Source organism: Macrotis lagotis, chromosome 1, assembly GCF_037893015.1.
Source record: "Macrotis lagotis isolate mMagLag1 chromosome 1, bilby.v1.9.chrom.fasta, whole genome shotgun sequence".
NCBI classification, from domain to species: Eukaryota; Metazoa; Chordata; class Mammalia; order Peramelemorphia; family Peramelidae; genus Macrotis; species Macrotis lagotis.
This window is the reverse complement of record NC_133658.1, coordinates 54,899,147-54,926,510: the sequence shown is the minus strand read 5'-3', so window position 1 is coordinate 54,926,510 and position 27,364 is coordinate 54,899,147. Positions and strand designations below refer to the sequence as shown.

The window sequence follows — 27,364 nt, the reverse complement described above, 5'->3', positions numbered from 1 at the left end:
TAATCTTACATCCAAGCCTTATTATTCACCCGTCAAAGTGATCTACCTAAAAGTCATGAGTCTGCCACTCCATTCAAGAAATTCCAGTGATTCTCTTTTTATCTTCAGAATAAAATATTTGGGGGGGGGGGCGGGTAGGTGGTGCAGTAGATAGAGCACTGGCCCTGGAGTCAGGAGGACTTGAGTTCAAATCTGGCCTCAGACAATAATTACCTAGCTGTGTGGCCTTGGGCAAGCCACTTAACCTCATTTGCCTTGCAAAAACTAAAACAAACAAACAAACCAAAAACACAACTAAAAAAAGAATAAAATATTTGGCATTTCAACCTGGCCCTTTCCTACCTTTCCCGGTTCTTACACTTTACAGTATAGTGAAAGAAGAGCTTTAGGTACCCTCCTAAGAGGAATTCACTTAGGGAAGGGGTGGGCTGGAAGCACCTGCATAGACAATGATGGACACTTTGAAGACAAACAAAAGACAGTGAAGAAAAGTATCCTCAGAACTCTACAAAAAAGAGCTGCCCCCAAGGGCAACTTTGTGAAGATTACACAAGGAAAAAAGCTTCCAATCATCAGGAATTGTGTTTCTCTTTTGGCTACAGGTGCTCTTTACTTTGGAGCCTCCCTCTTCCCAGAGTGAGCCCCTGGTTCATGGAGATATTTCTATAACAGTACAGTATCTGGCATGTACTGACTTTAATATTTACTTATCTACTGACAACTGCCCTTGCTATGCCTGCTTAGCAAAAAAGCTAAATTTCCTTTGGAAAAAGCTAATGCCACTGGCTAACAAACAATTGATTGTGAAAGGGGGAGTGCTCAGGGGTAATAGTCCTGGAGAATCCATTCCCTCTGAATTAGCCTTAGAATCAGGAAGGGAAAATTAGTTAGCCTCCCTCTGGGGACTTAGCCCAGTAGTGACAGAGTAAAAATGAAGGGAGCAGTCATTGAATGGGGAATGAAAGCACAGGGATACAAGCTGTCCCTGCCCTCAAGGACCTTACATTCTAATAGGGAAGACAACAAGTAAGCTGTTTGTACCATTCTTTACCCCTCCAAAATTGATGAAAGTCTTATTAAAATATAATTTATACCTTTGATTGTTTGAGTCATTCCAGAAGTCTGACCTTTTTGAGTTTACATTCATTAGGGTGGGGTAGACACCAGTAATTGCACTCACTTTCCTTCAGGTTTCAGCTAAAATACAACCTTCTAATCTGTAAGAAACCCTTCGTGATCCTCATTAAAGCGAGTGCTTTCCTTCTGAGGATGATTTCCAATTTGTCTTGTAGCATTTGTTTGTATATAGTTCTTAGACCGTGAGCTCTTTTTTTAACCTTTCCTTGTATCATCAGTGCTTAGCACACAGTAGACACTTAATTGACTGAGTTGCCCCTTCCCTATCCCATCCCCCTAAATCTCTCAAACCTAAGCATTTTGACTGTTTGAGAAAATGTACAGTATTCCACTGATGTTCATCATTTCTATGTGGAGAATAAGGAGGTCTCTTTTAAAAAAAATATTTCATTTATTTTTACAACTATATACAACAGGGGACATCTAGGGGGTGCAGTGGATAGCCCTGAAGTCAGGAGTGCCTGAGTTCAAATCTGGTCTCAGACATTCAATAATTGCCTAGCTGTGGGACCTTGGGCAAGTCACTTAACCCCATTGCCTTAAATAAATAAATAAAAAAGTAAAAAAAAGGTAAAAAACCCAACTATATACAACAAAAGTTTTCAACAATCAGTCTTTTTTTATTTTTGCAAGGTAATGGGGTTAAATGACTTACCCAAGATCACACAGCTAAGTAAGTATTAAATGACTAAAACTGGATTTGAACTCAGGTCCTTCTGACTCCAGGGCCATTGTGCTACCTAGCTGCCTTTCACCAACTATTTTTTTCTCAAGGTTTTGAGTTTTATATTTTTCTCTCTCCCTCCATTACCTCCTCCCTCCCCCCCACCCCTGACAGAAAGCAATCTGATATGGACTCTACATGTGTAACTATGCTAAGCACTTATTCATTTTTATCATGTGAAAGAAGAATGAAATAAAATGGAAAAAATTGGAGCGAAAAAAAGACATAGCACATGAGACAACTTTTAAAAATTGAAAATTATAAGCTTTGATCTGCATTTAAATTCCACAGTTCCTTCTCTGAATATAGATGATATTTTCCATTACAAGTCTTTTAGAATTATCTTTGATTATTGCACTGCTGAAATGAATAAATCCATCACAGCTGATCATCATCCAATGTTGCTATTACTGTGTACAACAGTTCTTCTGGTTCTGCTCACAGGAAGACTCTTTCAACCTTGGCCTTCTGGAATTGAGTGGTAATCCTATTAATCTGCATTCTAATGTGTTCTAAAGTTCCCTTTATTTGTTTGTATTGTGGTGTAGATTGTTCTCTTGGTTCTGCCTCCTTTATTTTGTTCATGTAAATTATAAGCTGTATGTATCAGTTGGTTCAAGTCTGAATTCTTCCTATTTCTTGTTTCTTACAGCATGGTTAACCCATTCAGTTTCACAGTTTCTGCAGCCCCCCCCCCCCCAACTGATGATCACCTACCCCCCCCCCCCCAGTATTTTTGGGTGTGATTGTGTTTGTTTTGGTATACTGGGAGCCATTCCCTCCTTGACCTCCTTGGACCATGTGTGCCTTAGCAATATGACACTCAGGCTGATGTAAAACTTTAACTTTTCTTGAGCTTCCCCTGTCTGTCTGTCTCTCCCTTGTGACTTCCCTTGGGAGATCATTAAGTGTTCAGGTTTTAAAGATCTCTTCTAGCAGGGTTTGCATAGTATAGCCTAGGCAAGAGAAATGGAATGAAGACTGGACATAACAAAAACATACTTTGGAAGCAGTTTAGGGATGACGTTAACAACAGTTGTAGCTAATACTTTTCATGTATCATTTCATTTGATGTTCACAATAACCTTATCAGGCAGGTGCTGTTATTACCCTATTTTACACCTGGGGAAACTAAGGCACAGAAGGATCAAGTGATTTGCCCAAGGCTACACAACTCGGAGGAATAGGAGACAGGATTTGAACAGGATCTTCTTGACTTGAAGCCCAGCAGTCATTGATCCACTGGGTTGAATTACCACAAACAAGAAACTGACGTTTTGATTTTGTGTAGAATGACTATAAAAGTAGACCAGGATAAGCCCGTTTTCCAAATGAGGGGAGTTCTGTCTGATGACATGCAAAGTATCTTCCAATTTGTAAGTTCTAATTTAATTTTTTTTAGTTCTTTTTTGCAAGGCAAATGGAGTTAAGTGGCTTGCCCAAGGCCACACAGCTAGGTCATTATTAAGTGTCTGAGCTTAGATTTGAACTCAGGTCCTCCTGACTCCAGGGCCAGTGCTCTATCCACTGCGCCACCTAGATGCCCCTAATTTTTTTTTAGTTTAATTTTTTGGACAGGATTATTGTTCTTAATCTAGACAATGATTTTCCTAAAAAGTGAGAAAAAGTGGGAACAGATATCCAAATCATCTTGACTATTTGTATTTTGTGGCTGTTGAGATGGGGCAGCTAGTAGATAGAGTCAGGAAGATCTGAATTCAAATTCATTTTGATACTTTCTAGCTGTGTGACCTCTGCAAATCACTTAACTTCTGCTTGCCTCAATTTCCTCATTTGTAAAATGGAGATAATAATAGGGTTGTTGTGAGGAGGAATGAAATAATATTTATTAACTGATAAGTCTAGTGCCTATCATGTAGTAGGCATTATTTATCTATGATTAGTATTATTAGTGGGCAGTTAGGTAGCTCAGCAATTAGAGTTCAGGACTTGGAGTCAGGGAGACCTGAGTTCAAATCCATCCTCTGTGACATTTTGAATAAGTCACTTAAGCCTGTAAAATGAACTAGAAAAGGAAATAGTGTATCTTTGCCCAGAAAACCCCCAAAGGGGTCACAAAGAGTCAGATATGACTGAAAAATATGACTACATAATATAATTAGCAGGTCATCCTTATATAAGAGGAATCACAACTTAGTTCCAAATTGCCTAAACCAAGTTTTGTTTGGTATGATGGTCACAAGTCATATTTATTTAGCATTTAAGGCTTACAGAACACTTGCAGTACAACCTTGTGAAGCAGTTGTAGCAAGGACTGGTAGCTGCCAGGGGTCAGGGGAATTATGTTTTATTGTCATTGAGTTAGGGAATCAAAAGTTTCCAGTGGGAGGAAACATGCCTTGGATTGAGGATCTTGGAGAGGAAAAACTCTTGGTATAATGCTGTTGTTTCCCACTAATTGAGCTCTGAGGTTAAAAAAAAAAACCCAACTACCCTAGTTGCAGTTCTGTTGGCAGATTGCATAGGCATTGTTAGCCTTCATTTTACATAAAAGAGAAATAAAACTCAGGAGGAAATGACTAACCCAAGGTCACTCAGCTAACATTCATCATACCTTTGATTTGAACTTAGATCTTCCTGACTCTAAATTCTGTACCTCTTACAATATGTGAAGGCCAATTTCCATGCCAACTATATCCCTGCCCCTGAAATGCTAAATACGAAGCTACATATTGAATCAAAATTTCCAGAACTTTCTTTGTTCTGAGGCTCCTCCACATGCCTCACAACTATCAACATTCATGGATCCCATCAATAGATGTCAAAGTAGTTAAAGGACTAAGGAGTGAGCTCTTTGAAGATTTCATTTTCATCTTAGTATCAATAATACATTTTAGACACTTAGGGTTTTGATTGTATTAACAATCAAAGAGGTAATTCAATTTATTAATAATAATAAAATAATAATAATTCACATTTCTATGGAGATTTAAACCTTACAAAGAATCAAAAACAGCCCTGCAAAGAGTGGTAAATTTGTAGACTGATGCCTTAGGTCTGAAGTCCAGTCTTTTCACTTACTTGCCTGTGTAACATAGGTTCACTCACTTGGGAGGCAGCATTATATTGCGTGTAGTCAAAAGATATCGTTTCAGGTCCTAGCTTTGTCTATGTGACCTCTTTATTGACTTCAGTTTCCTCCCCTATAAAATGAGGAGGTTAGCAGTACCTTCCATCTCCAAATCTGGGCTCCTGACACCTTGGTCTCATCTGACTCTCCTTTAAAGTTAAGGAATTGGACTAGATCACTTATAATCCCACCAGCTCAAAATCTCGTGATTCTCTAAAGCCGTAATGTCAAACTCTAACAGAAATGGGGTCACTACTTTGTATATGTATTTGTGACTGCATATAGACTTTGTTTTAAAAATGTAATTGTATCCATATTTTATTGAATTTTTATTTATTTTTCTAAATAGTTTCCAATCACATTTTAGCCTAATTTGGGAAGCATTCCAGGAATCTGTGTTTGACAGATACTTTTGCCCCAACATTTTATTGTTGTGGAGGTTGTTTCAGTGATGTCTGACTCTTTATGACCCTATTTGGGGTTTCTTGGCAAAGATACCATTTCCTTCTGCAGTTCATTTTACAGATGAGGAAACTGAGGCAAAAAGGGTAAAGTGACTTGCCCAGTGTCAAATAGCTAGTAAGTATCTGAAGCACAACTGGAACTCAAGAAGAGTCATGATGTCTAGATGACTCTAGACTCAGAACTCTCTGCACTATGGCTCCATCTAACCATCCTCAGTACATTGTCACCCATTTTATAGATGAGAAAGCTCAGGTTTAGGTAGATGAAGTGAGTCATCCATAATCACATAGCTATTGTCAAAACTGGCACTTTAGACTGATGTGCAACAGAGTCCAGTATAGCACCTGACCCCTTCTCTTCTATAGGTTCTTATTCATTCAGTTTAAGTTGTGGAATACATATTGAGCTTGGTTACTTTACTAGGTCTGTTGAAGACAGGGCAGAGTCCGAGAATACCGAGCCAAGCTGACCACCTTGTAATTTCTGAGAAAGGGACAATGCCGAGGAGTAGGAGACTTGATCAGCAGTCCCCAGGGTCCTTGGTGCCTCACTGAGGAGAGCTGAATCATTTGCTCTGATAATCAGACTCTCCACCAGGTCGATGGAATGGATGAGAATTGCTAGGTCATCTGCCACCCCCTTGTTCTCCACCTCTTGGCTTACAGGGAGGGGATTTCAGCCAGCAACTCCCTTTCTGGCCCCCTTCCCTTTCCCATCAATTGCTGGACTTAAAAAGATGGCCATCAGTTCTTAAAGGGGACCATGGAGTAGTCAATAGCGCATGTGATTTGGAGTGAGGAAGAGTTGAATGTCCTGCCATGGACACTTAACTAGCTGTGAGGTTCTGGGCCCTTCATCTGTAACATAGTAGGGGAGGGGGAGGTAGACCTCAAAATCCCTTTTAGCTTTAAATCTGGGATCTTAGGAGCTCACTCAGTGATTAAAATTCTCAGCCTCCCCTGTCTTTCTTCATATTACACAACTGAGGAAATCAAAAAGACCTTATCATGAGTATGCCAGGGTCCCATTTTCCTAGTGGAAAATATATGGGACTGGGGTCAGAAGTCTGCTTTTCTAGTCTTAGCTTTCTAATTAACTAGCTGTTCCATTCAATGCTGATTATAGGATCAGAGGACTTAGAGTTAGGGAGGACTTTAGAGGCCTCTCATTTTGTAGATGAAGAAACTGAGACCCAGAGAAAGGAAGGGACTTGCCCAAGATGAAATAGCTAGCAGATGGTGGAGCTTGGACTTGACCCAAAATCCTAAAACACTGTTCTTTCAATATCAATTGCCTGATAATTAATGGATACCAATGTTGTCTATGCAGCAGGATGCTCTGGGATTCAGAGATGAAGAAAGCAAAACTGGCATCTTTCACTGTCTGTGGAAGAGTTTTGAGTGGCATGACTTTGGAAAACAGAGAGTTTGTTGATTCCTAACCCCCAGCTCAATTTTACAGTTGAGAAGCTGAGGCTTATATAAGAGAAAGAGACTTGGCAGATTCTGAACTTTTAGCTTCAAATCCAGTGCTCTCACCACAATATGAGGTGAAGGCTGATTACAGCGGCACCTCTATTGGGGGATTTAGGGGAACTGTCCATTGAGAACAGAGCTATTATTTCAATGATGAGGCTCTTTTGTGTATAATATAGAGGATATGAGTGCAAGTAGAAATGGGTATCATTACTGCTCACAGTATTGGAACCCAAATCTTTCTTCTTTTCTGTTTTAATTGTGAGAAGAAATGTTTGCAAGAATCTGTGAAGGTTTCGTCCATGGTTCACATGCAGACCTACTCTGGAACTTGGTCATAATGATGCTTTGGTTATGACCCCTAGTCCTGAGCACTCTGTTCATCTGATTTGTGTTGGGTGATTCTAGAAGCCTTTTCCCCATCATTAGGGAATGGGTGGGTGGCTCTCTGCAGAGTATTCAAATGTAATAGGTGATTCCCAAACTCCATTTTTGGGACAATTCAGAATAATACAACTTTTAACAGACATTCTATGTATTAGTTTGATGTTTGGTGTTTTTTAGTTGTATCCATGTCTTTTGTTTTGGATATCACAGTAATTTCTAAATATTGCTCTCCTCTATCTAGCTTCCCAGAAACAACTAAGTAAAACCAACTACTGTGTCTGACAGAGGATGGAATATTTTACATCATTAGTCTTTTACCACACCAATGAAACAGACTCCATTTTAATAACTATTTTTGCTCTAAGTTTGAGTATTGAACTCTCTTTTCATCCTATGGATTCTGAATCCATGTTGTACTCCCAAGTGGTCTCTGTTTCTTGGTTCTCCCTCTCTAAGTAGGTGATAGCACATTACTTACTCCCTCCCGGAGGGAAAGGGAAGGGAATAAATATTTATCAAATGCTGGCTATTTGCTAGACATTGCGCTAAGCTCTTTGCAACTATTTTCTCATTTTATCTTCACAACAACCCTGGATGGGAGGTGCTGTCATTCCCATTTTCCAATTCTTCCTCTTTGGGGGATGTCTTCTGCTCAGTGAATCCCCCCTCCCCCAATAAGCAACATCCCATCATTCTGCCTATTCTGATGATTCTCAAAATGCTCTTTCAAGGCGACTAGATTTGGCCAGCGGTTTCTATGCTGCTGGCTCCAGTGCACAAGTTGGCCCTGCCTGGGAGGCTACTGACCACATAATGGATGCTGCATCTTCCAATGGGTACTTGCTCTTAGCCTTGTGTAATTAATGCTGTGTGAAGCACTCTGGTTGATTGATTAGGTGATCATCGTTTTGGCCAAGCAGAGTGTTATTGCATGGACTTTTTGTAGGGGGCAGGTATATCCAGAGTAATTCACACATCCAGTCTTAAGCAGGGCTACATTCCCACTGGCCCCTTCTCCTACCTCAACAGGTGTATGTCCCAATGCTATGGCCTGGGGCATGATTCTCTAAGTCCAGATGGCTTGGGTTGGGGCTTTGGTCCAAGAGGGGCGATTTCTTGCCCAAAGTGGTACAGGACCAGAGGATTATTTCAATTTGAGCTGGCAAGGAACATAGATTCAACCGAACCCACTTTCCTAATTGAAATTGAGGAAACCGAGGCTTAAGGGAAGTGACTTACCCAAGGAGAACTACTAGAGATTTTTAAGGGAAAAGCCAGAACTAGTAATAAAAAAGGGATATTTAAAAATATTTCTTTTAAGATCTTCAAAGTACTTCACATACATTTATCTAATGTGATTTTTCCTCAGACCCTGTGAGGTAGGTTATTACAACTGAGAATATTGAAGCAATTGGACTTGGCCAGCAGTTTCCAGGCTGCTGGTCATGGGTATAGTGAAAGGCCCATGACCACACAGCTAATTGGTGGGATCTGAGCCCCCGACCTTTTGGACTCTTAAATCATGCAGTCTAGCTGCCTCTAGACACCAGCTCTCATGACTCTTAGACTGGTTCTCTTTTCTTTCTCCTTTATTATATCCCATGTGCCTCAAAGGTCCAATCCTATTAAAGAGGTCCAAACCTCATTACTTTGTAGATAATAAAAACTATGAGTGGTAGAAGAGACTGAACTGGGTGTTCCAGCAGGCTCCCATTTGGATAATTACCGAGTTTGTTTCTCAGTTTCTTATTCTCTTTCTGAAAGGCACTATTCTTCTGTCCTCTACCCTGAAAGATTGTGATTTGATATTGCTCTTAGATAACTGCCACACTTCATCTTGGAGTTGCACACAGGTAGTAGAGTGCTGAATGATAAAGCTGGGTCCATTGAACTGACACCTTTGGGCAGGAACTATACCCCCCCCCCAATTCAGTGCTATTTAGATCATCATTGTTCCATAAAATTTGAGCCCTCACAGTGATAATGCCATGTGGGGTCAGCTCTATGCTTTGATCTTTTGGGATCAAATATGTCATTATGATGACTCCTAGCATTGACACAGTAAAATCACTGGACATGCAGATACTGTAGAATTAGCTTACTGCCAGGGGACACCAAAACCCTGACACCTTTTGAGGGATTATCCAGAAGGGGTGGGTCTTTTTCCTTTCAATAAATAATCAAAGATGCAACTTTGAAGTTTTAGGTTAAATAATCTGAACTTGCTATCTAGTTTTCAATTTTCCAAGTTTGAAATTGTTTACATTGAGTCTGTTTGCTATGGCAGATAGCAATCCATTCTAACTTAAAGTATTTGAGGTTTATCTGAAACTCATTGCCTTGCCACAGTCACACAGCTATTAAATGTCAGGGGCTGAATTTGTACCTGGTTCTTCCTATCTATATAATGTTATATCATGATGCCTCTTTAGATGAAGGAGATCTGTACAAGAGTCTTTCTTATGCAAACAATAAAGTATAGCATCAAGATTTCTCGACTTGGGCTCAGAAGAAATTTGAGTTGAAATTCAGGTGCCAATTATTTACTAGCTGTGTGACCATGGTCAAATGATTTGATCTCTCTGAGTTTGTTTCCTTAGACATAAAATCAGAGTAACAACACCTGTGCCACCTAGCTCACAGGGATTCAAGAGAGGATCAAATGAGAATGTATTTAAGAGACTTGAACCCACTTTTCCAGGTTTGTTTTTTTTTTGGCTTTCTCTGTCCTGTGTTCACTCTACAGTTTACGCTACTTCATTCTTCTATATTATTTTTGATCTTTCTTCATATTAGAAAGCTTTGAACTATTTCTATAATCTCTATTTGGGCATCATTGGTAGAAAGTCCAAGAGCCATAAAATAGTAGGATTTGGACCTGGAAGTTTTCTTCCAAGTTTAGCTTCTCTTACTCCTACCCTACCTTTGCCCGATACCAACCAACTAGTTCCTGTATATGAGTTCATGTAGATTGGTTAAAAACTTCAGCACATTGCTGAATGGAGAACTCTAGAAACTACCATCTAATATTGTCCCAATACAAATATTTAGTATGGTAGTTGGCATTCATTCATTTATGCACTTATCAGACAACAGATTCTTAAAATGATCAAGAAGCTATGCTTTTTGTGGTGGCAAAGAATTAGAAATTGAGGGAATGCCCATCAGTTGTGGAATGACTGAACAAGTTGGGGTATATAATTGTGTTTGGAATCTTATTGTGCTATAAGAAATGATGAGCAGGCTGATTTCAGAAAAGCCTTGAAAGACTTGAACTAACTGATGCAAAGTAAAGTGAGCAGAACCAGAACAGCAAACATAGTAATAACAAGATCAACTGTAGATGACTTAGCTATTCTCGGCAGTACAATGATCCAAGACAATTACAAAGGACTCATGATGATAAATGCTGTCCACCTCCAGAGAAAGAACTTCTTTTATTTTATTTATAATTCTTGTTTTTGTTGGCTTTTTGGTCTGTATTTTCTTTTGCAGTATGAATAATATGGAAATATGTATTGCTTTACTGAAAATGTATATAATCTTTATCAAATCACTTGGCTTCTTGAGGAGGAAGAAAAGGAGGGAGAGAATATAGAACTCAAACTTTATTAAAGATTTTATTTATTTTGAGTTTTACAAATTTTTCCCCAATCTTACTTCCCTCCTCTCCCCACAGAAAGCAATTTGTCAGTCTTTACTTTGTTTCCATGTTGTACATTGATCCAAATTGAGTGTGATGAGAGAGAAATCATATCCTTAAGGAAGACACAAAAAGTATAAGAGATAACAAGATCAGACAATAAGATATGTTTTTTTTTCTAAAGTAAAGGGAATAGTCCTTGAACTTTTTCAAACTCCATGGTTCTTTATCTGGATACTCTCTATTGCAGACAGCCCCAAATTGTCCCTGATTGTTGCACTGATGGGATGAGAAAGTCCATCAAGGTTGATCATCACCCCCGTGTTGCTGTTAGGGTGTACAGTGTTTTTTGGGTTCTGCTTATCTCGCTCAGCATCAGTTCGTGCAAATCCCTCCAGGCTTCCCCGAATTCCCATCCCTCCTGGTTTCTAATAGAACAATAGTGTTCCATGACATACATATTCCACAGTTTGTTAAGCCATTCCTCAATTAAAGGACATTTACATGATTTCCAATTCTTTACCACCACAAACAGGGCTGCTATGAATATTTTTGTACAAGTGATGTTTTTTGGTTTGGTTTTTTTTTGGTTTTTAGTATTTTTTTTTGCAAGGCAATGGGGTTAAGTGGCTTGCCCAAGGCCACACTGCTAGGGAATTAGTAAGTGTCTGAGGCCAGATTTGAACTCAGGTACTCCTGACTCCAGGGCTGGTGCTCTATCCACTGAACCACGTAGCCGCCCCACAAGTGATGTTTTTACCCTTTTTCATCATCTCTTCAGGGTACAGACCCAGTAGTGGTATTGCTGGATCAAAGGGTATGCACATTTTTGTTGCCCTTTGGGCATAGGGACTCAAACTTTAAAAAAACCAAATGCTAAAAATTTTTGTTTATGTGTATTATGAAAAAATAAAAATGAAAAGTTTGAAAAAGGAGGCTATGCTAGGTTGCTGGAGATAATATAGCTATGAAATACATTATCTGTCTTCCAGGACCTTTTAATTTCATCTACCCTGTCTTTATCTTGTGTGTACATTTGTTGTTAGCTAGATCTGAGGCTTCATGACCTCATTTGGGGGTTTCTTGCCAGAGATACTGGAGTAGTTTGCCATTTCCTTCTCCAGCTCATTTTACAAATTTACAGGCACACAGTATTAAATGACATGCCCAGGGTCACACAACTAGAAAGTGTCTGAGACCAGATTTGAACTTGGGAATACGAATCTTTACCACTTAGCTGTTCTGTGTGTTTGCATGCTGTTTCCCCCCTATGAACTGTTAGCTCTTTGATGGCAGATACTATGAACCTCTTTTTGCATCTCTGAGGCTTAGACCAATGTCTGCCACCTAGTAAGTGATTAATAAACACTTGCTTACTATTACATAGTCCTGCAGCAAAGATAAGGAAGACATGCTCTTCAGCACCTGCAAACAAAATCAAATGTGATAAATTTATAAAAGGGATACTTAGAAAGAGCCAAATAGTTTAAAGGGAAGAAGAGATCACTTCTGATCAGTTTAAAGAAGAGAACATTTCTGCCTCCTTTTAAACTGTTTTAGCTCTTTCTTTGCATGACTTTTATGAATGATCACATTTGATTTTGTTTGCAGTTGTTGAAGCACAAGCCTTTCTTATCTTTGCCACCCTTACCTGCTCTTAGATTCAGTGCTGTTGCCAGGGTTCCTGCCTAGAGACAGTTGAGATTCCTTTTAACTTTGAAATCCATTTTTCCTGTTCTTAGGAAGAAAAAGCTCCTAGGCAAATAGTGATGATTTATATGTGCAATTCTCTGACTCTCATTCTTTTATAATAATAAACTAGCCTTATATGTGGCATTTTAAGGTTTGCAAAGCATTTAATAAATATTATCTCATTTTTTTGCTTATAAGAATCCTGGGAGATGGATATTATTGTTATCCCCATTTTACATGTGGGGAAACCAGTGTGTTATAATGGAAAGGACACTCGACTTAGGAGCAGAAGACACAGTTTCCAGTCCTAACTTTCCAACTTACTGACTCGAAGCTTCAGTTTCCTTAACTGTAAAATGAAGATAAGGGTATTTGGACCATTATGGTTGGTACCACTGCTTGTTCTTAGTGTTGAGTTGCTTAGTGTGTATCTGACTCTTTGTGACCCCATTTGGAGTTTGTTTTTTTTTGGCAAGGATCTAGATCCTTCTCCAGCTTATTGTATAGATGAAGAAACTGAGGCAAACAGGATGAAGTGACATATACCACCTAGTACCCCCAGTAGGCTACTAACTACCCTACTAAATATTTTTTTTATTTTTTATTTTTTGCAAGGCAAAATGGGATAAAGTGGCCCAAGGCCACACAGCTAGCTAATTATTAAGTGTCTGAGGCTGGATTTGAACTCGGGTACTCCTGACTCCAGGGCTTGTGCTCTATCCACTGTACCACCTAGCTGCCCCCTACTAAATATTTTAAATATCAGAGGAAGTAATAAAAAAAGACTGGTTGCTTAGTGCACAAACCTCTGGGCCTCAGTTAAAATCCAGCCTCTTATACCCTAGACAAGTTACTTCAGTTGTTTGCCTCAGTTTCCCCATCTGTAAAATGGGAGTGAAAATCCCAAGGTTGTTGTGAGAACCAAATGAAATAATATTTGTAAAATGCTTAGTATAACCTGGTAGACAGTAGATGCTTAATAAATATTAGCTATGTTTCCTGATCCCACCAGTTAGTAATGTTTCTTTCTCCAAAATTACTTCCTATTTACTTTATATATTTTTAATTCAGATCCATGGTATCTTCCTTTATACAATGTAAAATCTTTGGCAATAGGTACAGTCTCATTTTTCTCTTTTTATCCCTCAGAATTCAGCCTAGCATACAGATCCTCCCCAAAACCTTAGTGATTTGATAGCATAAAATTATACATATTTTTTGGGATACTGTACAACAGATGCTTAAGAAATGCTTATTGATTGATTGATTGACTAAGTAACAACATCATCATCACCATCAGAATAATAATTAACATTTTATATTTATTAAGTATCTACAGTTTGCCAGTATGCTAGAGATAAAAGATCGATTGAAAACACTTTCTGCCATCAAGCTCCTTGTGATCTAAGGGTCAGGGTGTCTCTCTATTCACTGTACCATCTACCTGCTTTCTAGCCAACACCTAACAAGTCTTGGGCTTTGCCATCTGCCCGGCCTTTGAACCTTAAGGACTTTTCAGTTCCCACTAGATAAATAATCTAGCAAGTGTTGTCTTTTGTTAGAGTATGAGCTTTTTGAGGACATGGATTGTATCTTCTTTCTGCTTATAGCCTCAGTGCTTAATACAAAGTCTGTGAATAATAAATACTTCCTATTCCATCCTTCATTAACTATGTGGTCTTAGGTAAGTCACTTCCACTTTTATTAGACCTTTGTTTCTTCCTCTGCAAAAGGAAAAAGTTGGAGTGGATGATGTCTAAAATCTCTTGCAAATGAATACTGGTATCTGCATTCCCAGCAAGCCATTAAACTGATCCTAGAAATTTCAGTGGAGGGTGTATCCACTGTAGGATTGTGACTGGTTTTAGTGTAAACCAGTGCAAACAAGAGTTTGAGTCCTTCCACAAACACTTATTAGCTGAATGACCTTGGAAAAGTCTCCTCATCTGTAAAATGGAGATAACAATAGCACCTACTTCTCAGGGATTGTTGTGAGAGTTAAATCATGTTATTTGTAAAGTGCTTTGCAGATCTTAAAATGACAAAGAAATGTTGGTGATGAGGATGAAGATGATGATGGAGAATGAGAAAATGAAAGAGATGATGATGATAAAGCAGAGTCTAGAAAAGATTAGTCATTTATCTCAATAAGTATAGTATCTCTAGGAGTACTCAGTCCTTGGTCTCTAGTGACACCTTAGCTACTTCCTGTTTTATATGCCAGTATCTCAAAGTCATTTGTCAGCAGTGGGCATTGTCTACCAACACAGAATCTTTGTTCCAGTGAGCCAGGTAGGAACCTTCCAGAACCCAGGACATTCCCCCCAGCTCATTGACTTGTGACTCAAACCCAGATCACCAATTCAACTTTATAGAAAACTTACTTATAAAATTCCTTCTATCTCTAAATTCCTCATTTTATGAGTCTATGATGATTCTCAGTTATGATGATGATTGACTCATAGTACTTTGAAAAATGCTTTTCATACATTGTACATTAATTTGTGCCTTATTTAAAATTTACAAAAATCTTTACAGACATTATCTCGTTTAATAAAACAAAATGGGATGTAGGTGCTATTATTCACATTTTACAGATGAGGAAATAAAGGCAGAGATTAATAAGTCTCTAAAACTGGATTTGAATTCAGATGCTTCCTGATTATGGGACCACCACTCCATCTACTGTCCCACACTGTCAATTCTCTTAATAGTGAGATAGGTATTATCATCCTCATTTTAAAGATAAGGAAACAAATAATTCAGTTTCTTACCCTGCTTTATACAGATAGTAAATATCTTGGTCAAGATTTGAACTCAGATCTTTGTGTTTCCAAGTCTGTTGCTTTATCCATTATACCAGAATTATATTTTCCTGCTGAATTTACTGGGATTGGAAAAGTTTGAGGGCAGAACTATGAGCATAGAGGGTACTTGCAGAGGTAAGAATTGCCATTATAGGAGTTTGGTAGCCCTCATGATGCTATAATGAGCAGAATAAAACCATGATGATTTTAGTGGAGAGAGATTTCACTGAGACATTGTATCAGTCTGAAAGTCAGAAGCGCTGGATTCTAGACATATCTATGCTACTTGTGTGCCCCAGGACAAGTCCAGTCCCTTCTCTATGACTTAGTTTCCCCCTCTGAAAAATTGAGGGATTTAGAGTAGATAACCTTTAAATCCTAGATCTATCTTTCTGTGAGTCTTCCTTTGGGATGACTCAAAATGGATGTATATATGCTTTGTAAATCAATCAATTAATCAATAACCAAGCATTTATCAAGTATATATACTGTGCTAGGTGATGGAGATACATAGACAAAGAATGGAGTAAAGAGCTCACATTCTATAGGGGGGTAAAATATGTATGACATGAATATATTACTTTTCCTATATGCTACATACCCAGAAATAGGGATATGCACAATACATATATATATATATATACATATATATGTGTGTATATATATACACATATATATAAATACAAAGTAAATTTTTGTGAAGAAGGAGACATTAGCAGCTGGAGGCATCAGGAAAGACCTTATGTAGGAGGTCATGCTGAAGAAAACTTAGGGGAGGTGTGAGGAGGAGGGAATGTATTTCAGGCAGGAGGAACAGCCTTGCAAAGATACACAGATGGGAGATGCAATATCATATGTTAGGAACTGCAAGAAGGCCAATTTGGCTAGACCGTGGAAGGCTTGAAGGGGAGTAACATATAACAAGACTGGAGAGACAAATTGGAGCCAGGTTGCAAAGGCTTTTATGTCAAACATAGGAGTTCATATTTGATTTTGAGTTCAAATTTGACCTCATACACTTGATACTTACTACTTGTGTGACCTTGGGCCATGATTGCCTCACATTCAGGGCCATCTCTAATCATCCTGATTCATATCTGGCTGCTGGATCCAGATAGCTCTGGAGGAAAAAGTGAGGCTGGTGACTTAGCACAGCATCCCCCTCACTCCAATCTAATTCACTTGATTGTCATGACATCACCTCATTGATGTTTTTAAACCTCATTGATGTCCTTCAAGAATGAAGGACAAAGAATACTATTTGATTCTGGAAGTCATAGAGAGTCATTGGAGAATATTGAGCAGGAGAAAGACATAATCAGATCAATTCTATAGGAAAACCCTTGGATTAGTCTGTGGGTGATTGATTGGAGAGGGGAAAAGATGTGAGGCAGGAAGACCAATAAAGGAAGGTATAGCCTTTGTGATGAGACCCTGTGAGTTGAGAGGACTGATATCAAAGAGGTTGTGAAGGTAGAAAGAAGAGTTGGCAATGTTTTGGAGATGGTGATATGAGGGAAAATGAGAGGCTGATGGTAACTCAATTTTGCAGACCTGAGGGATTAGAAAGGTGGTGATGTTCCTAGATGCAAACAGGAACACTCAGAAGAGAGATGGGTTTTGGGAAAAAGATAACTAGTTGAATTATGATATCTCTAGGTCATCATCTAATTTGAAATGTCCAACAGGCAGTTGGAAGAACTCAGGAGAGAAACAGTTTGAATATGTAAATTTGGTAATCATCTATGGAGACATAATAATTGAATACATGACAACTTCTGAGGTCATTGAGAACATATAGAGAGAGAGATAAGAGAAAAGAGCCTAGGATATGAGCAGATGGGGTGGGAAATGAGCCATGATGTATGTAATAAAGGGGACAGAGAAGGACAGGTTGGATATTTAGATGAAAGACCAGGAGAAAATAGCACCATGAAAACCTAGAGGTTTCTAGAAGGAAAGAAAGATTGGCAGTGTCAAATGTTGTAGAGTGGTCAAGAAGAATGATTGCCAAGGATCGTGGAGTTAGCAGGTAGAGGGAACATTGAGGTCATCTGATCCAAACTTCTTATTTTATTTTAGTTTTTATTATTATTTAAAAAATATTTAAGGCATTGGGATTAAGTGACTTGCCCAAGATCACAGAGCTGGGTAATTATTAAGTGTCTGAGGCTGGATTTGAATCAGTTCTCCCTGACTTCAGGGCTGGTGCTCTATTCACTGAACCACCTCATTGCCCCCCAAAGTTCTTATTTTATAGTTAAGGAGAATGAGGTTCAGAAAGATCAAAAGACTTGCCCAACCTTATACAGGAGGGTAGTAGAAGAGCCAGGACTTGAACCCACATCCTCAGATTCCAAATCCATCATTCTTTGCTGCAGCATCCTGCAATTAAGACATCACTGGTAATTTTGGAGAAGACAATTTCAAAAAACTGTCAAGTGCTTTGTAAACTCTACAAATGTGAGCATTTATTTTTATGATTAAAGCCAACTTGCCCCACTGCAGGAAACTACAACTTGGTCATCAATCAGTTAGCAGCAATGTTAGAAAGGTAAGATGGAGTAAGGTTATGGAGAGCTTTAAATTCCAAATGGAGGCATCTATATTTGATTTTGGTATTCGGGAGCCATTACAGTTTATGGAGCAGGAGAGTGACATAGTCAGAATCAGATTTGGGGAATATTACTTTGACAATTCTGCTGTGCAGTGGAGAAAGATTTGAAGGAAGGAACACCCATTAGTAGATTGGTAGAGTAGTGATGAGGGTCTTCTTTCTAGTCACACACTAGCCACTTTGGTGTCAGTGACTGGAAGCTATTCCTTTCCCACTTACTGATAATAGCTCTCATAGTTCTTTTTTTCCCTCTGGGACCTTCCTCCAAAATTCCTTCAAATAACTCTAGCTTTGGACTTCCTCATTGGGACCCTTATAGCATAGGTCATAAAATGTCAGACCTTGTATTCAAACATACTGCTCTATATACTCTTAAGTGCAGTTCAAATTAGCTTAAAATGTAACCGAGAAATAGTTAACAAAATGAGTTAAGTGTAAAAAAACACAGATAATATGTGGCTTTCTAAGAAGAAGTTTAAAGACCCTGTTTCTATTTGAGATCGACAACACTGGTATAATAATTGAGATCTGACATTTCCTTTGGGTGGTAGAACAAAAAGATATGAAAAGATAAAGATTCTATCAAAGACACTTAGTAGGCTTTGCTAATGTGGCAAATCCATTTCCAGCTTGGAGCCTCATCTGTAAAATGGGTATAATAATAATCAAGCTTCAGAAATTTCTTTGTAGATCTTAAATCCCATCAAGACGTTGAGCTGTTACTTTAGAACAATAGGATTTAACCCTTTCCACCACCTGCTTTTTTCCCATTGTGTTCTTAATCCTCAGGATCCATTATTTCATTGCTCCAATGAACTATCTGGTAAGGAACTCCCTGTACTAATACACATTGGCAATTTATAATCTTTTTAAAAATTCACCTTCTTTTTTGAGTTCTGAATTCTCTCCCATTCTCTCTCCTACTCATTGAGAAGAAAAGAGAAAGAAAACTGATTACAAATACGTAGACGTGTGAAACAAATTTCTGCAATTTATAAAATATAATATATATATATAAGCAATTTATCATCTAAAACTAGAGAAATTGTCGGATATTAAATGTTGCTATAATCACTCAATCAAATCACTCCATCAGAAAACATTCATTAAGGACCTACAGTATGCCAGGCACTGTGTTGTGCTTGGGGGATACAAAAACAGAACTGAACCAGTTCTTTTTTTGTTTTCAGATCAGCTCTCGTTTTTATAGAGTCTCTTTTTTAATTGTTTTGAGGGGAAAGAGAACTAATCATCCTTATTTCTGCAAAAGGTCTTCAGTTGTTATTTTTCCCTGAGCAAGAAGGATCACACTGCCTAGGAGTTGAAGACCACTGAGAGACCACCTTATCTATTCCATACCCTCCACCCCACCCAAGACTTAAAAATTGTGTCTTTATTGCATCCGAAGGTCTCAGATACTCAATGTCTTCTGCTTCCCAAGGGTAATGGATTTCTTAGCTGCCAACTTGCTCCTGTCTTTCCCTTATTCATCCCCAGATCCCTTTAACCTCACTCATAGCTTGTTGCTCCTTCCTCCAAAATACCTTGATGAGACTTTCTAGAAGGAAGTGTCTCCTTTTGGAAAAATAGAATCAGAAATTTAGATTTTGAAGAGAACTTAAGAGGGCATCCAACCCAATCTCCTCATTTTATAGAAGAGAAAATTGAAGCTCAAACAGTCTCAAGTACCTTACCCAGCATCATACAATTAGTGCGTGTCTAAGGCAAGGTTTGAATCCAGGAATTCCTGACTTCAAGTCCAGTTTCCAATTGCATCACTTGGATACCTTTGACAATATAGTGACTATGAATCCCCAGACTCTACCTGTTGTTATATCTGCTCTCCAAGAACCAGCCCAGCTAAAATAGCCCTTCCACATAAATCTAATTCACTTGCATGTCATGGCATCATCTCCCTGATGTCATGATCCTCTTTGAGAATGAAGAACAAATAACAACCTAGAGTAGCTTAGGGTTAGGGGAAGAGAAAGGGAAGGGTATTGAGAGGCTAAGTGACCTGCTTAGAGTCTCAATAAGTCTGTGTCAGAAGCAGGAACTGAACCCAGCTCAACCTGATTTCAAGACTGCTTGTTTCACCTACTGTGACACCTGTCTCTCTTAGAATAAGCATAGATGATATGTGGGTCTGCCAGAATATTAAATGAATATTTTTGATTCAAATGGTTCAATTGATTTTTTTTTGTTATGATTTGACTGAAACCACCAGATCTGGGATTGTTTAGGATCTACATTGTTTACCTTTGTGTTGAGGTTAACTTTAGGGAGAGTTCTTTTTTTTGCAAATACAAGGAACTCCTTTTGTCCCTGGAAGAAAAAAAGATCCAGGAATAGCTAGGAAAGTCCTACTCTTTCCCATCTCTCCAGTCTATGCCTGTTGATCAAGGGCTTTTCTCACTCTTGGAGGGTCTGCTCATTAATCTAGTGTAGCCATTCTGAAACTCTGGCCTTTCACACTGTCACCATCCTGTCCCAGTTCTCTGTTAGGGCATGGGCAAAGGCACAAAATTTGGAATTCACTGAGGGTGTTTGGTGGACAGTCTGGATGGGGCAGAAGAATCTAAGGATTGGTATCATATTACAGAGCACCTTGACTACCAAATTAAGGAGTATAGACTTCATCTGGTAGTCAATGGGGAGTGACTGAAGGTTTTTGATTAGAGGAATGACATGATGAAGGATACTCCCCCCACCCCCTTCTTCTCTCTTCCAAAAGTTGGCCTCTTTTTTGTAGAATATTTTCTCTCTCCATAACTGAAGTTCACTGTTGCGCTACATGTGGAGCTGAAATAACAGCTTACTCATTTGTCTTCTGTCTTTCCCAGGGACTTACCAGGGTCAATGGGTTGGTGGAATGCGCCAAGGCTATGGCGTCCGGCAGAGCGTCCCGTACGGCATGGCTGCGGTCATCAGGTCACCCCTGAGGACGTCCATCAACTCGCTGAGGAGTGAGCACACCAATGGCACAGCACTGCATCCAGACGCCTCACCTGCTGTGGCCGGCAGCCCTGCGGTGTCCCGGGGGGGCTTCGTCCTTGTAGCTCATAGTGATGCTGAGATCCTCAAGAGCAAGAAAAAGGGACTTTTCCGGCGGTCTCTACTGAGTGGCTTGAAGCTGCGGAAGTCAGAATCCAAGAGTAGCCTGGCCAGTCAGAGGAGCAAGCAGAGTTCCTTCCGCAGCGAGGCTGGAATGAGTACGGTCAGCTCCACTGCCAGTGACATCAACTCCACCATCAGCCTGGGTGAGGGGGAGGCGGAGCTGTCCGTCATCGAGGATGACATCGATGCCACCACAACTGAGACTTACGTGGGGGAGTGGAAGAATGACAAGCGGTCTGGCTTTGGGCTGAGCCAGCGCTCAGATGGACTCAAGTATGAGGGGGAATGGGCCAACAACAAACGTCATGGGTATGGGTGCATGACTTTTCCGGATGGCACGAAGGAGGAAGGGAAATATAAGCAGAATATTCTGGTGAGTGGAAAGCGCAAGAACCTGATTCCACTGAGGGCCAGCAAGATCCGGGAGAAGGTTGACCGAGCTGTCGAGGCGGCTGAACGAGCGGCTACCATTGCCAAGCAGAAAGCGGAGATTGCAGCTTCCAGGTAAGAGTGGTTTGGCCATTTGGGGCTGGGGAGCAGGCGAGAAGTGAGGAATGGTAGATGATGGATACAGAGAAATCTCTCAAAACCTTTGGGTTGTTGGTCGTTAGTTGGTTGATACCTGGTCTGGGGAAGCCCAAGGGAGAGGCCCCTGTTCTTGGGGATCAGCAGTGTATCCAGGACAAGAAGAATGTCCCTAGACCTTGTTACCCTCATCAAGGGTAAGTAGAATCTGGTTACTTAAGTAGGGATAGTTTTTGGTTAAGATTTTGTGATCTTTTTTTTTTAGGGTTTTTTTTTTTTTGTAAGGCAAATGGGGTTAAGTGGCTTGCCGAAGGCCACACAGCTAGGTAATTATTAAGTGTCTGAGGTCAGATTTGAACTCAGGTACTCCTGACTCCAGGGCCGGTGCTTTTTATCCACTGCGCCACCTAGCCGCTCCGGAGCCACCTAGCTGCCCCAGATTTTGTGATCTTGATTGAATCTCGATCCTTGGAAAAAAAGATCAAATAATAGTTATTATGTATGAGCTATGTAGAGGGTAAGAAATCTCAGAGGGAAATAAAACAACACAAAGTCATCCTAAGGAACAAAGATTCAGGGGCGGCTAACTGGCCCAGTGGATAAAGCACCGGCCCTGGAGTCGGGAGTACCTGGGTTCAAATCCGGTCTCAGACACATAATAATTACCTAGCTGTGTGGCCTTGGGCAAGCCACTTAACCCCATTTGCTTGCAAAAACCTAAAAAAAAAAAAATCCAAGGATTCAACTTAATTGTTTGCATATGGGGTCTCAAGAAGAAGTGCTATTGGAGTTCAGAGAAGGAAGTGACACTGCGGGCTGACCAGATTGCTCAGATGGACTCAAGTGTGAGGGGGAATGTCACAGGAATGGGTGCATGACTTTTCTGGATGGCACAAAGGAGGAAGGTAAATATAAGCAGAATATTCTGCTTCTATAGCAAACCTGGGGTAAGACTTGTCTTTCAGAAAGCATTAAAGGCTCTATAAAGATTCTGTGTAGCTGGCACTAAGGATGTAAAGAAAAGCAAAGGACACTTCTTCCATCAAGGAGCTTTCATTCTAATGGATAGTCAACCTATATTGGAAGATGGATAAGGCTAGACATAAGGGAAGAGAGAAGAGGGTACTCCGGGATGGGGAAACAGTGTGAGGGAAAGACAAGGAGGTGGGAATGAACAATGTGAAGAAGGAACAATGAGGAGGTTGATTTGGCTGCAAGAGGAGAGTGAATATTGGGGAACAGTGAGATGGAAGGTTGAGGACGTGGAGTGGAGCTAGATTGTGGAGGGTCTTGAAAGACCTGCAAAGAAATCTGGACTTTATTTTATAGAGAGTGGATTTTTCAGATAGGAAATTTATCTTGGCAGCCTGTGTGGGAAAGATGGGGAGACAAGAAAGTCAAGAACGTTCCCTAGAAAATTGTAATGTTCTGTGTTTTCCTTTGCAACATGTTTAACATGGAAATTGTTTTTTGTATGACTGCCCATGTATAATCTGTATCAAATTGCTTGCCTTTTCAAGGAGGGGAGGAGAAGGAGGAGGAGGAGAGAATTTGGAACTCAGAATTAAAAAAACAACCAGCCAAATGTTAAGAATTGTTTTTACATGTAATAAGAAAAAAATTTTAAATATTATTTAAGCTGTAGTATTCATAATCCACATAAGAGGGGATTAGGGTTTGGTTAATGTTTCTGTGTGACTGTGTTGATGATCAAAGTAACAAAACTTCCATAAAGTAGTTTATAAAGTCAGAAAGGTGAAACAGCTCAGAAAGAATAGTGTCTTTCAACAGATGTATATAGAAAGGGGCTATGGTCTCTAAAAGAAAACCTGAATCAGAGTGGGGATGGGAAATGACATGGTTCCTATTGAAACAATTGGATGTAAATTTTATTTTTCATAATATCCAGTTAAACTGTTGATTAGAACTGAGGCAGAAAGTAGAATTTAGAGGAAAACAAAAATAGGTAGAGACTTAGCTGGCAGGAAAACTGATAATTAGTGGAGGAAAGATACCTTGAAAGGGTTCCACAAATAACATGTGATTTTATAGTCTTATCTTCATCTCACCTTATTGGGAGCATTGAGTGGAATAGCTAGCTGCATGTAAATTGCTCTTTTTTTCCTCTTCCTCCTATTGCTCAATCCATAGTTGAATTTCCTTAAGGTAAATGCAGTATGGTGAGTAAATTTTGGGAAGTTAAATGTTGTGTGATAGGACTCTACTGTTTCTCTATTTGTGTCTGTGTGGGTCTGTCTCCTGCCCAAGGTGGAAGCCTTCACTTCTCAGCTTAACCAACTTTATCCCATCCCTTAAAGGTTCTGACTCACCAGGGCCATTGATCTTTCTACCAAAGGCCCTATCTTCATGACGATCCAGGTCTTTAATGAATAAAATTAATCTCCCTGGAATGATGGAGATCACTGTGTGTTTGGCTTCTTCTGGCTAAGCCAACCTAGGATAAAGACACAATGGAAAATTACCCTATGTATGACTCGATCCACAAAATACCAAGCGATATAGATGAATGTATGCACATGTAAATGTGTATGTATATATGTATCTGCATTTTCTTAAGACCTGAGCTAAGTGCTGCGGATACAAAGAAATGTTAAAAATAATCTTCAGTCTCAAGGAGGTCATATGGGTTAGAATGTCAGGGAAATCTGAGTTCAGATGTTGCCTTAAACACTATCTGTATGATCCTAGGAAAGTCCTTTAACTTTTCTTATCCTCAGTTTCCTCATCTGCAAAATAAGGATAATGATAACACCTACCTTGCAAGATGGGAGGATCAACTGAGATGACATATGGAAAGTACTTTGCAAATCTTTAAAAATCTTTTACAAATGCAAGTTATTATTATCAGGAGAAAAATCAGAGGGGATATGAGAGCTAGATTGTATTTTAAGAAATGTTATTAGTAAGGGAAATTTCTACTTGCCTTGTTGGCTCCAGAGAGCAGGACTGTGGACAGCTGGAAATTAGGAATTAGTAGAAAGACAGATTTTTGCTAATATAAGAGAACATTTCCCAACAGGTAGAACTATCCACCCAAGGAAGGGGCTGTCTGAAGAGAGAGTGAGTTCCCCATCTCCGGTATCTTTTATTTAGCGGGTGCATGGCTCAGGAGATTCCTGGATTTGGGTCCTGTTGGATTGTCTGTCCTCTGTGGTTGTTTCTAGCTCTGAGATTATGTGATTCTCTGGTCGTTATTGATGCCAGCTTTTTCTTGATGAAATAAGAGGATTTAGGATCTTAGGATTCACAGCTAGGAGAGCTCTTAGAACATAGATTTTTTTTTTGTTAGAAAGGACCTGAGGCACCATCGATTCCAACCCCCTCCTTTTCTACATGAGCAGACTGTGACCCAGAGAGGAAAAAGCACTTGCTTCCCAGGAGTCATCTGAGGACACTCATCAGGCCCAGGGAGAAGCCCATTCATTTAACTCAGAGGGGGCTCCTAAGGCGTGACACCCCATGTAATGCTAGAGCCCTTTGTATAACATCTGTGCTCCCACCCCTGACCCACCTCTCTGGAGATCTGAAGCCCCTCAGGAGAGGATGATAATTTAATGCCTCCTCTTAAGAACAATAAAAGAGGTCTCACATATCCCAAACCTAACTTACTTTTATATTAGGTACAAATGAGAAGTGTCTTCATGGAACATGAACACCCTGGTGGGATCTCCAAGGCTCATTCAGATTCCGCCTCAGACACTTACACCCTTTGTGCCCCTGGACAAGTCACTTCTTTTTTAACTTCAATTTTCTCATCTGTAAAATGAGGATAATAATAGCACCTCAAAGGATTGTTGTGAGGATCCAATAAGCTAAAGTTGTTTTGCCAGTCTGGGGTGGGTGGAGGTCTTAGGATCATTGGATTTAGAGAAACAAGGGTTCTAAGGATGTCAATTTTTCTTTTAAGCAGGAAAGGACCTGAGGCACTATTGATTCCAACCTCCTTTTTTTTTTTCTTTATGATCAGATTGTGACCCAGAGAGGCTATCACTTTATTAGCCATTGTTATCCTTCAGAGATTAAGTGAGGCCAAGGGTAGAAATGCACAGAATTTTCTAGGGCACATTTTCTGCCAAGCTCCCCATGTTTTCCAAAGCTATAGACATGTTTAAAACAGAAATCATCCTCTTTCCTCTTAAACCATCTCCTCCTCCCACCTTCCCTATTTCTGTAGAAAGCAACACTATCCTCCCATCCCTTAGGCTCACAACCTAGGAGTCATCTTGGATTCCTTACTATCTCTCACCCCCGCCCCCAATATCCAAGCTGTTGCCAAGGCCTGCTGATTTTGCCTTTGCAATATCTCTCAATTATGTTCCCTTCTCAGCTCCAATACTGCCACCCCCCAGTGCAGACCCTTATCACTTCAGGCTTGGACTTTTCCAATTATTGCAGTGGATCTGCCTGCCTCAAGTCTCTCTCCATTTCAATCCAACCTCCATTTAGCCACTAAAGTAATTTTCCTAAAGCACAGGTCCAATCACATCACCCATCTCCCCTATTCAGTAAACTCCAGTGGCTCCTTAACCCTCCAGGATCAATTCTCTGTTTGGTATTCAAAGGCCTTCATGGGGACGGCTAGGTGGTATAGTGGATAAAGCACCGGCCCTGGAGTCAGGAGTTCCTGGGTTCAAATCCGGTCTCAAACACTTAATAATTACCTAGCTTTGTGGCCTTAGGCAAGCCACTTAACCCTGTTTGCCTTGCAAAAACCTAAAAAAAAAATCCTTCATGACTTATTCCCTCTCCCTATCTTTCTAGTCTTTTTACATCTCTTCCCACCACACACTCTTTACAATAGTACTGATTTGTTCTCTGTTCTACAAACAAGTCACTACCTTTTCTCTGTCTGTCCCTTATCTCTGGATTGCTCTTAATCCTCAACTCTGCCTCCTGATCTCTCTGGCTTCCTTTAAGTCCAAAGTAAAGTTCCAATTTCTGTAGGAAAACTTTCCCAACCCTTCTTCATTCTAGTACCTTCTTTCTCTCCATTATTTCTGATTTTTTTTTTGTGTGTGAGGCTTGTTTGTATATATTTGTTTGCTTGTTGTCTCCTCTTTTAGATTGTAAAGCTCCCTTAGGGCACAGATTTTTTTTGTCTCTCTTTGTATCCCTGTATTTAGCATAGTGCCTGGGACATAGGTGATGCTACAAAGCTTGTATGCCTGTTTAGTGACTTGATTAAGCTGGGTCTGGATAGTTAAGTCTTACTTTCTTCTTCTTCTTCTTTTGGTTTTTGCAAGGCAGTTGGGTTAAGTGACTTGCCCAAGGTCACACAGCTAGGTAATTATTAAGTATCTGAGGTCGGATTTGAACTCAGGTCCTCTTGACTCCAGGGTCAGTGCTCTATCCACTGCACCACCTATCTGTCCTTGGCTTACTTCTGTTTGGGCATCTAGATAGAAGGTTGCTTCATAAAGACGTCATGGATATAGCAGAACATTCTAGGTTTCCTGATTTGCCTTTGCTGGGTTTTGGATTGGAGGTTACAACAGTAGTAAATTTAAGTATGTCTTCAAAATAGTTCAAAAGCATGAATACATTTTCTCCATCTGTATATTGCAGAAACCAAATGTCATAAATGCAAACCAGAAACTTTCTGTTTATTAAGTTCCCCATGGGTCTTGATGATATGTTAAACAGATATATGGGGATAAGAACCG

At 39.7% G+C, this 27,364-nt stretch overlaps 1 protein-coding gene across 1 annotated transcript in view; it reads left to right on the top strand.

The window, feature by feature from the left end:
* Positions 1–27,364, top strand: part of JPH3 (junctophilin 3) — a 189,532-nt gene that overhangs the window by 28,411 nt on the left and 133,757 nt on the right. Inside the window, exon 2 of the mRNA XM_074213790.1 lies at positions 20,882–21,659. Coding sequence (XP_074069891.1) covers positions 20,882–21,659 — 778 coding nt within the window. The remainder of the gene's footprint in view (positions 1–20,881; positions 21,660–27,364) is intronic.